Source organism: Labrus mixtus, chromosome 20 (genome assembly GCF_963584025.1).
Source record: "Labrus mixtus chromosome 20, fLabMix1.1, whole genome shotgun sequence".
Taxonomy (NCBI): Eukaryota; Metazoa; Chordata; class Actinopteri; order Labriformes; family Labridae; genus Labrus; species Labrus mixtus.
In genome coordinates, this window is record NC_083631.1 from 8,937,967 (window position 1) to 8,949,452 (window position 11,486).

The following is an 11,486-nucleotide window of genomic DNA, read 5'->3' on the forward strand; positions in this document are numbered from 1 at the left end:
AGGGTTTGATGGCGAGTGGCGTTGGTATATCCATAAATCATTTACAAAAGTGTTAAAGGAACATTACTTTGTTTTCTGAGTGCAATGTCGAAAAGACATGAATGACTTTATTCCTGTGAACGATTTCATTTTTTTAAGTGTTGTATCGGTGTGTATTTTTAATCAAGTTTCTCTTTGTCTCAGTTAATGGCTGTTCCGATGTTGTCCTCCTCCTCCTTCTTCTTGTTCTTGATGATGATGATGAAACGTGTGCTGGGAATCAGAGTAAAAAAATAAAAAATCTCTGAATGATAAAACTGTCAAAAAGTATTCTATGTAAAAAAAAACAAAAAAACGATGTATATGTGAGATATCCTTGTGTATAATAAAATTTAAGCAATTTATAATGATGTCACTATTTCAGCCCATTCATGTCTTCAGGGTTTATCAGCTGCAGCATGATGATGATGATGCAGTAAATCAGTGTGGATATTTTATTTTACATCATTTCTGCACAATGTCACTTCTCTGTCTTTCTCTATCTTTCTCTCGGGACAGATGGATGCAGGATTATCTCCGTGATTTTAGGCAAAGATTAGATGGGAGAGCAGATGCACTCAGTGGGTTGTGTGTGTGTGTGGGGGGAGTAAAGATGACGGTGCAGAGGGTGGAGCATGGTGCGTGCTCCGTGGGGTGTGTGCGTGTTTAACTGTAGTGAAACTAAAGCTGTTTAAAAAATGATTCAATAATATGTTAGCCAACAGGATCGATCATGATAAAGAAAGTGCATTTAAGTTATTTCGAGATTCTTATAAAAGTCATATTTTATTATCTATATTGTTGATCATCTGTTGTAAGTGGAGCCGAGATGACACTTTATGTAGTTAAACGAAATAATCGCGGTCACTGCCGCTCGAAAAGCTTCAAAGTTGGTCTGTATTTTTAGAATTCATCGTTTAAATGAGTTGCTGTTTGTCCTTTATTTTTGAAAGACACTACCGGAAGTGATAGCATTATCATCTGTTGATTTGACGCTAGCTTGACGGATTCAATGTGGTGTTGCAGTTCTACCTTGTGACCACAAGATGGCAGCAAACACACTGAAAAGCCAACTTAACTTCTTTACCAAAGAAATTGATCTTCATCTCAAAATACTTTGATACTTTTAGCTAATAACTTGTTCATTTTTGTTCGTAATTTAGTGACAGGCAGGTAGCATAATTAGTTCATATTATTTAAAAATACATTTTAGCTAAACTGAATTTTAATGATTTTATTTTATACAGTCACCTCTCATAGGTAAACTAAAAAAGTATCTTCAACGAAATAATAAGTAACTTAAAAATAAATTATAAATCACTTCAAACCTCACACAGCTGACAGAAACTTCAGGTAATCATATACTGGAGGTTCCCTTTAGTCATGTTATTTATTTACAACGTAACTTTAATTGTTTAAAATGATAAAAACCGAGTATGTGACCACAAAGATTTCTTAACAGTACTATCAATTATTATATTACTAATAAGATCACCTTAATGCTTTTAAACAGAATTATAAAGATGTTAAATATAGTACTGCAGTACCTCACTGTGGCCACTGGGGGCAGTGATGTTTCTTTGTTACAGGAATCTGTCGCTGTAGTTTTTAATGCTGGTGTGTTATCATTGACTGTAAATAATAATCTTATATCAGTCTGTAGTGTGTATCCATTCAGACTGTAAATATTGAGGTGTTTTATGATGATGTTGACACTTCCGCTCATGTGTTCCTTCAAAGTAAATACTCTGAAGCTTTCTGGCAGGATGTTCATGACTGGTGTTACCCCAAAATTGTCCAGCTGGAACAAATCTCTGTAAAGGACATTTATTTTCTAGTAAACAATACCTTTATGCCTGGGGAATCCCATTTACAACAATTCAATTCTTTTTACATTATATATGCTTCCTCTGGGAAATATTATGAGGAAACACTCCATACAGTTTCATTGTTATGCAGATGATACTCAGCTTTATGTATCAATGAAGCCCGATGGTACCAGTCAGTTATGTCAGCTAGAAACATGCCTTAAGGACGTTAGGACCTGGATGACCAGAAATTTTTTGCTACTTAACTCAGACAAGACTGAAGTTATTGTGCTAGGCCCTAAGAACCTCAGAGAGACTTTTTCTAGTGATGTGACTGTCCTTAATGACATCAGCCTGGCATCTAGCACCACTGTTAGGAATCTAGGAGTTATTTTTGATCAAGATATGTCTTTTAGCTCTCACATCAGTCAAGTTTCAAGAACAGCCTACTTTCACCTTCGTAATATATCCAAGATCAGGAATATCCTGTCGCAAAGTGATGCAGAAAAACTAGTTCATGCATTTGTTACCTCCAGACTGGATTATTGTAACTCTCTTTTGTCAGGGTGCTCTGGCAAATCTCTAAAGACTCTTCAACGGGTCCAGAATGCTGCAGCTCGTGTACTGACCAGAACCAGGAAATGGGACCACATTACTCCTGTCCTGGCTTCTCTGCACTGGCTCCCTATACAGTCTAGAATAGAATTCAAGATCCTTCTTCTCACCTACAAAGCTCTAAATGGCCAGGCACCATCTTATCTTAAGGAGCTACTAGTGCCGTACTGTCCCTTGAGAGCGTTGCGGTCCCGGAGTGCAGGCCTGCTGGTGGTACCTACAGTCTCCAAGTGTACTATGGGGGGTAAAGCCTTCAGTTATCGGGCTCCTCTCCTCTGGAACCGCCTTCCAGCCGGGGTCCGGGAGGCAGACACAGTCTGTATTTTTAAGATTAGACTTAAAACTTTCCTTTTTGATAAATCTTATAGTTAGGGCTGGTGCTGGTGTAGACCAGCTCTTAGTTATGCTGCTATAGGCTTAGACTACCGGGGGAACTGGCACCTTGAGCTCCTCTCTCTCTCTCTCTGCATATACAGTACATCATATTACTGCATGTATCTATCTATAAATCTCAGTCACTAACCACCTACTTTCCTGGGAGCTCTTGAGCTCCCCTAGGCTCCTCAAGATCATCGGTTGACGGCTTGCCAGAACAACCCCCACCCCACCACTACCCCCTCCCCACCGGATCGTGGGTTGGCGGCCTGCCAGAACAACCCCCCACACCCCCTCCCCTCCCCACCGGATTGCTGATGGACGGTCTACCTCCCCCCACCCCCTTGCTCTCTATCCCTCTTCCTGCATCTTATCCCATCTCTCCTCCTATCCCTTTCCAAGCCCGGCGCAGTCTAGGCCTGTGAAGACTGTTTCGTCATGAGCCGGGGATCCGGCCGAAGATTTCTGCCTTTTAATAAGGCAGTTTTTTCTTACCACTGTAACTTTTGCTGCTTTGCTAAAGTGCTCATGATGGATAGGCCGGATCTTTGTAACATAGCAATAAGTAAGGTCCTTTACCTGCTTTTTGTAACATAACAATGAGTAAGGTCTTTTACCTGCTCTTTTGTAATGTTAACAGACAATGAGTAAGGTATTTTACCTGCTTCTTGTAAAGTGTCTCGAGATAACACTTGTTATGAGTTGACGCTATACAAATAAAAGTTGATTGATTGATTGAAGTAGGCAACCCAGATTTTTCTTCCATGTCTTCTGTAGCCTCCATAAAGGCCATTCGAGTTATAAAAACTGGTAATGCAACAAAGCTTGTCAGTGTTGTAGAAGAATATAACTTACAAACAAAACAACCTTGGTTGTTTATTTAATATATTTTTTTTATTTTCTTTGTCTTTTATTTTTATCTCATTGTCTTGCATTTGTACCTGGGCTCTTATATTTGTGGATGATGCTGGTGCCCCACCTAGCGTCAAACCACACACACTACAACACTGTCACTTCCGCTTGCTCGTTTCAAAACAAAACTATCAGAAAACGCCGGTTTAGCTCATTGAGTAAGAGAGAATTAAATGCATTTACGTTGGTTGCTATCGTGTATGAAATGTAGAATTTTCTTTTCTTTTTTTCTTTTTTTTTTTTAAGAGATTAAATTGTTTTTACGTGAATAATGATCACTGTTGGATTAAGGTGGAGTTGAAGACACCAGAAAGAAGTTTGTCTGACAGGTCACGCCCAAGTAGGGCTACTCCTTTTTCTGATTGGACAGAATTGCTATGTCTGAGCGGGGTTTACACTAAAAGATGCACTGTGATTGGTCCGTTGAAACGTCTATCTAAATGCAGCCGTGTGATTGGTTGCCTGAAGAGGGGATTAACGTGAAAACGCTCTACTTTCAATGGAGACTTGTTAGGAACTCACGAATTCCGGCTTTTTCTTTATAAAGAACAATAACTAAGTTATTTTTTTAACCCGCAGAGTTATCGTTTACAGTTTGTCGCGTAATTCATCTCGTAAAAATAAGTTTCGTACAGATCCTGAAGTTTGTCCACAAGTGGTTTTGAATGAGGAAATCGTCCCAAGCTAACGTTATGTAGCAAGCTAATCTCATATCTGTTAAACCATCGTTTACAAGTTATAAATCCTACACAGAGGTGAGTCAGTTCAAACCTTTTCTACAATAAAACTCCATTTAATTTTAAATCAGGAACACTTTGTGTAAAGTAGTGACGTTAGAGAAGTCAGCGGGTTGGATCCTGAAATCTGGGTCAGTGTGTGTGTGTGTGTGTGTGTGTGTGTGTGTGTGTGTGTGTGTGTGTGTGTGTGTGTGTGTGTGTGTGTGTGTGTGTGTGTGTGTGTGTGCGTGCGTGTGTGTGGAGGAAGAGGTCGATGGTTATGTGATCTGGATTAGATTTGTTCCTGTTCACCTGTGTGTCTGTCTCAAAGTGTTACCTGTTGACTCTGCTTGCAGGTATGACCGAGTACAAGCTGGTGGTGGTCGGGGCAGGAGGCGTGGGGAAGAGTGCTCTCACCATCCAGCTCATCCAGAACCACTTTGTAGACGAGTATGATCCAACCATCGAGGTGAGACACTCACACACACACACACACACACACACACACACACACACACACACACACACACACACACACACACACACACACACACACACACACACACACACGACCCTGCTTGTAGTCTCTAACACCATGTGACTCTCACAGGTGGTTAAATCCAGGTTGACTCATGAGTCGATACTTAACAATAAAATCAGTGATGGACAAAGTACACGACTTGATTTCTTGAGTTAAAGTAGAGATGCTCCTGGTCCAGTATGACTCCGACACGAGTGTAAGGAAACTCTTGATCTTCAGCCGCTCCACAAATGGAGGTCGGCGCTCTCAGAGAAGGACCTCAGGTGTTGAAAAAAAATCTCATGGGACTCTTTCTCTCAGACAGAATCCAAAGAAAGACCGGAGCACACGAGTGATGCATTGACCTTAAAGATGCTGAAGTGATGTTTATGTCTCTAACAGCGCTGAGTGCAGGCTGCTCATTAAAGGAAAGTCAATACTTTGAGTTTGGATTTCATAAGACAGGTGTGGAGGAGAGAATGAGTCCATTACAAACATCGCAGGCAAACTCGTGCACATTCTGAACTGCACAAATTGAAATGTTGCAGCAGGTGTAATCGTGCGTTTCACACGGCGTGCAGGAGTTCACCTGCAATCTGTGATCTGCACAACATCGGGCGCTTTAGGAGTTCTATTCTTGTTGCCGTGGAATCGAAACGGTCATCGACGCGGTTTTGTTTTTTTAAGAGTGTCATATCAAAGTTTAAAATCCTGTTACCGTGACAACCCTAGGTTAAATAATTCAGCTCCTTCCCTCACTTTTTTTCCAAATCATAAAGTGGAAGAAGAAAAAAAATTGTTTGCATGCAATTCATTGTTCTTTGTAAGAAGTCAATAACCGACCATAACCTCGCTCCTCTGGACCTCTCTGAACTCCTGCACCTCAAGACCCCCCCGCCCCCCCGCCTGTCCACCATGGGGTCCAGGGCCTTCAGCTGCTCTCCCTTTCCACCACACATCCATAACATCGACTCTCCCTCCATTTTTTTCCAAAACACATCTTTTCAAACGGGCGTATTCAGTCTGATCTCCATCCGGTCTCATGAATCCTCTTCACAATGATAGTTGCGTAACAGATTGTCTCTGTTGCACAAACACATTGGCAACTCTAAGTACCAGGATGTTGCCAACGCATTTTTGCACAACCTACTATCACTAACTTGACATGTGAAGGTGAGAGTATTTTATTGTTGTCATGATTCTAGGTTGTTTTAATGGTTAAAATCAAAACATATCAATATGTGTTTCAGAAGCTCCTTTAGATTTCTTCTTCCACTGCTAATCAGCTTATTGTGTAGAAATGCATCCCGTTAATAACTTAACTTCCTGCAAAGTAAAGATGAACACGTTGTAACCTAAATGCTTCATCACAAAGCGGCTCCATAACAAACACTGAGACCTGCTCAAACTAATCCATCTGTACGCCTTCATGCCAGAGTCCTCTTAGCGTTTGTTTGAAGTCAGTAAAACCCGTCGGAAAGCCGCTAAAGCAAACAGCTCTCCTGTAAACCCTCGTTAGTTTCTAATTAAGTGCCACAAACGAGTTTAAAACATCAGCTCTGCGCGGCCTGCTGTGTAATCTCTATTGTTACACAAGTCAGGTGTAAATCTGTCTTCAGTTTCCTGCAGACGCTCGACGCTGTGAGTCAGCTCGCCGTGTTACTCAAAGTGGAGGTTGTGAAATATTCAAGTTAGTTAGACGTCCTTCCACCGGGTCGTGTTGCGACATGACGTGACGCAATCTCTGCTGCGTTTCAGGACTCGTACAGAAAGCAGGTGGTGATCGATGGAGAGACCTGTCTGCTGGACATCCTGGACACTGCGGGTCAGGAGGAGTACAGCGCCATGCGGGACCAGTACATGAGGACGGGGGAGGGCTTCCTCTGCGTGTTTGCCATCAACAACACCAAGTCGTTTGAGGACGTTCACCTGTACAGGTACACAGAGCTACCTTTTAATAAAATGTGTTTGTCTGCACTCCTGAGAATATTACCCATACTGCCCCTGAAACCTCCTGGAGGTGCTTGTTCACACATGCGCCTCACAGCGGGAAGCAGGGGGGACTCTCCCTGTCAGACAGGGGGCGGAGTCTCAGGTGACAAGAAATTACTGGACGACACAGACGGAGTAACAAAGTCTGATGCTAAAAAGACAATTTTTACTTTATAATTTCTACTCGGAGTTTGAAATATTTAGTTTAATTAACGTGCACAGAGATCGAGTCGGTCTCTCAGACAGTTTTTGGTCCGACCCCGATCACAGGGCGTAAACGTCACCACCCCTCCTCGTGGTGAATATTCCTGCTGCGTTCTCACACCAGCTCACTCTGACTGCATGTGGAACGTTTATAAGAACGCTGGCATTAACCCTCATGCATCACTATGGAGATTTTTGTCCAGTTGGTCAAATTTGACCTCTTCACCTGGCCATCATTTGTGTTTTTTTCTTAAATTACAACAGTGATGTCAAGTAATCAAACTGGCATTTAAAGGGTTAAATTCCTAAAAAATGATTGACTGGTAGTTTTGAGCAGGGCTGAAGTTGTTTAAGAGATTTATGCAGAAAAAAGTATAAAAAAATATCAGTCTGTTGTATTTTTATAGCAGTTTTTTGGAAGTGGACATTTTTGTCCTTAGTGACTTAAGAGGGTCGTAAATGAAACTGATGCCTGAGGGTTAAAACTTCTGGGTGGAGTCTGAGTGAATGATGTGTCCATTTGCGTTCACACACGCTCAGCTCTCCTGGAGGGTTTTCAGTTTTGTTGTGAATGCGTGAAAGCAGCATCAGTAACAGCTGCTTCCTGATTGGTAGTTTATGTCTGAGCGTCTGAGCGAGGTCAGTTTGTTTGAGAAGTAGAATTTTTTTTGACAAGCACTTACAGAAAGCGATAGTGAATGTGTGTTGAGTATCACTTCCTCTCCCCGACCCACTGGTCACTTATCTGAATGTTGACGTAGGTCACTGATTGTTAGATCAGTCGCTCAGAAGCTGCTGCTTGTGTTTCCTCCTCAGAGAGCAGATCAACCGGGTGAAGGACAGCGACAGCGTTCCCATGGTGCTGGTGGGGAATAAGAGCGACCTCGGTACTCGCACGGTGGAGACGCGGCAGGCCCAGGAGCTGGCACGAAGCTACGGAGTGCCGTTTGTCGAGACCTCTGCCAAAACCAGACAGGTCGGTAGAAAGAAGACAAGCCGAGCCTGTATTTGGTTATCAGGGAGGCGTGCAAAGTAAAACATCTGCAAACGCAAAATCTGAGATCAGACTGAAACCAAAAATGTGAAGATTGCTAATTTAAAATCTTAATGTTTTGATTTTTCTGCTGCAGGGGGTGGAGGAGGCGTTCTATTCGCTCGTACGGGAGATCAGAAGATATAAAGAGACCAACCGCAGCAACAAGAAGAGCAAGAAGAACACTCAGAGACGCTGCAATATACTATAGCAAACCACACACACACACACACACACACACACACGTGCAGCATCTTTTACAGCACTTGTCTCATTCCCTCCCTCACTCTGCACCTCCTCCTCCTCCTGCGTCGCGTTGGAGGCGTCCAGCACTGATCTCCACGGGGCGGAGGAGGACGAGGAAGAATCTGTTTTTACTGCTGTCACAGTGTGCAGAGATTCAGGGTCGTCTCAACACCAGAATATTAAACTCAGACACCAGTTCAGTACCCGTTTTGATACCACAGAAGCAAAAAATAGAAGTCCCATATCTTTTTTTTTTTTTAAATCAATGAAAGAAATGCACAAACACATTGCCAACATATTTGTGCAACTCGTCTCTGTCTTTGCGTCGCTGCAGCTTCTGGTTTAAAATCTGACTGAAGCTCTGAAGGTTTCTTAAGGGCCCTGACACACCGAGGAGATCGTCGTCCGTCGGTCCTAGTTTTTGTGGTGTGTCCGGCCCCCGTCGGCCTTTTTTCAGCTGATTCGACGTGTTGAATCGTTCTGTGAGGAATCTCTCTGATTGGCTGTTCAGAGGTTTCAGTTCTCTCCAGCTCTCCTCTCAGGTTCAGGAAAGCCCCTTGAGCCTGCCTCTGTAGTATCCATGCTTTCACCCATTAGTGCGGTTTCTCCTTATTTGTCTCCTCCGCCTCTTCTTTTCTTTTTCCACTAAAAGGGCTGACAACGCCAGCGCCATTTTCAACTTTTTATCAGACATTAATCTCCATTAGTATTCTACCTATAATACGAGTGGTGAGCGACAGCGGTGTGAAAATGGTCTTCTCCTATCATAACAGACTACCGCCCCCTGCTGGCATGGAGGGTTATTTCCTCGTGCAGAACGTACGTGGTGGTTGGCCGTCGGCTGTAGTCTTTGTGGTGTGTTCAAGTGCGACTTGAGGCGAGGGAGAAACTCTGGATTAAGGCTCCTCCTAGAAATATCAGGAGTTTTCTGCAGGTGTGAAAGCACGATCACAGATGTTAATTTGTCCACTGTGCTGTGTCCATCCACACTGGGAAGTCGGCCATTTTCTTCTTTAATTATACGATTAAATGACTTGAAACTTCAGTTTATAGTCGATTTCTTTTTTTTAACAAGTTGAGCTCAGCTTTAGTATAAACTAAACTTCAGTAGGTGGTAGAAAGTATTTTTTGTATTTTTCCCTGAATGTAAACGAGATGATTCTCTTCTTCTGAGTTCAGTCCTCTAGCCGATGTTTTAACGACCGTTCAGGCCCTGTTAGGGGGTCCAGGGTTCACGCTGCGACCCCTTTTTAGTCCCAAATCTGAAACCACTGTTTTAGTACTCGCCATTTTTTTAAGAGAGGTGAAACCTGTGATGAGTGAATGTGATTGTTTGGTACATCATGAAAACATTACGATCAAGAAAGATGTTTTTGTTTTTTTTAATACTGAGAACCTGCCGCTCCCCGACAGGTAACCGGTTTTTGTACGTTTGGAAAGTGTAGTCTTCCTTTCTTGTTTTTTTTTTTTTAAAGGTTAGCGTGTCATCTGAGGCTTGAAACACACCAGCTCTATGTTTTTTTATTTCTCACCACAGCCACAGACGGTGCACTTTATTCACCTCCTGCGTTGATTGTAGCGTTCAGCTCGTGCCATGTGGGAAGTGTCGAGCAGGAACTGAGGAGCCGTGTCAAACGAGCGGCTGATCTCTGATGTCACTTTGAATTTTTTACAGAATCATTGAAGAGTTTGCTCCACATGTTCTCTGTTTCGAGCCTCAGTGTTGTTTTGTTTTTTCTCCTCCCGTCTGACTGCAGATATCTGAGACAGTTCAAACGATGTTTCAAGCACGCTGCTGGACTTTAAGGACGTTCAGTAGAGCTTCACTTTTTAGAGCAGTGAGTGATTTAGTTAATAACTGTAAGAGATTGTAAAGAAAACATCTATTTTTGTAGCATTAGAGCTCCCAGTTTAAGAAGTGAACATCTGGATTCAGAAACAGATGTTTGTTTATGAAGTTCAGGGAGCTCACTGAGTTTGTGTCCTGCTCTCTGAATCAGTGCATAAAGAATTCCTGCTTTCAGCTGCGTGTCTCCGTCTGGACTTCAGAATAATGTTTTAAATGATTTTTAAATGTGGAGAACTTCACCTGACCCCAACGAGTCGTTCCTGACCGCTGTGTCATCTTTGAATCTTCCAAACATTCTGCTGTAACGAACAAGTAAACGTCTTCAGCTCTGACCTCTCGTCTCGTCTGTATTATTATTATTTTATTATGTTTACTGATTAAATCAAGTTTCAAGGGGAGCGCCTGTAGCCTAGTGGTTAGTTTGTGCACCCCATGTGCGGAGGTTATAGTCCTCCAAGCGGGCGGCCCAGGTTTAATGCTGCATTCATGTAGAGTCGGACACATCCGAAAAACGAGTTGTAAAATGCACATGAACACCTGCTCAAGTGGGAACAACAACTCGGAAACTCTGAATAGAATTAGGTGCCCTCGGTTCAAAATGTTTAGTTTGACTTTTTATTAATTCAAGTATTGTGCATCAACTTTTTGCTCAAATCTAACTTTTAACAGAGACATTCACACTTCTTCGAGGCATCAACACTGTTGTGCTGAACTGAAATCACGTGAACACACTGAAGTCGGAAGAACAACTTCCAAACTCGGAAACTTGGACCACCCGAGCAGCACCTGAATGCAGCATGAATCCGACCTCTGGCTCCTTTCCTGCACGTCGTTCCTCTCTCTCTCTCTGATTTCTGACTCTATCCACCGTCCTCTCTCTAAACAATAAAAAGCCCCAAAAATAAATCTTTGAATAAAAAGTTTTAAGAGACCGACAGAAAAGTAAGAGCATGTTGAAGAAGAATCATTTTAAGATTAAAGTCGGACCTTTAATCTTTACTCTCTTCACAGCCTTGGTGCAGATCACACACTGAACATGTTCTAATAATCAGTCGTAGAAAAGAAATCTGTGACTTTAAGAGAACTTTACTAAAAAAAACTAAGTATGTGGAGAGCTTGGTGCATTTCCACCTGATCTGTTTAACCACAAACTATCCAGACATCATCGTTCATGTCTTTAGAAAGGAACAAACAGTCC

The 11,486-nt window shown here is 42.3% G+C and overlaps 1 protein-coding gene across 1 annotated transcript; it reads left to right on the forward strand.

The window, feature by feature from the left end:
• Positions 1 to 4,187: 4,187 nt before the first annotated feature.
• zgc:55558 (GTPase KRas) lies at positions 4,188 to 10,620 on the forward strand. The gene is made up of 5 exons (XM_061065821.1): positions 4,188 to 4,483; positions 4,801 to 4,913; positions 6,723 to 6,901; positions 7,977 to 8,136; positions 8,291 to 10,620. The coding sequence occupies exons 2-5, from the start codon at positions 4,803 to 4,805 to the stop codon at positions 8,402 to 8,404; spliced, it is 564 nt and encodes a 187-aa protein (XP_060921804.1). The 5' UTR covers positions 4,188 to 4,483; positions 4,801 to 4,802; the 3' UTR covers positions 8,405 to 10,620.
• Positions 10,621 to 11,486: the final 866 nt, after the last annotated feature.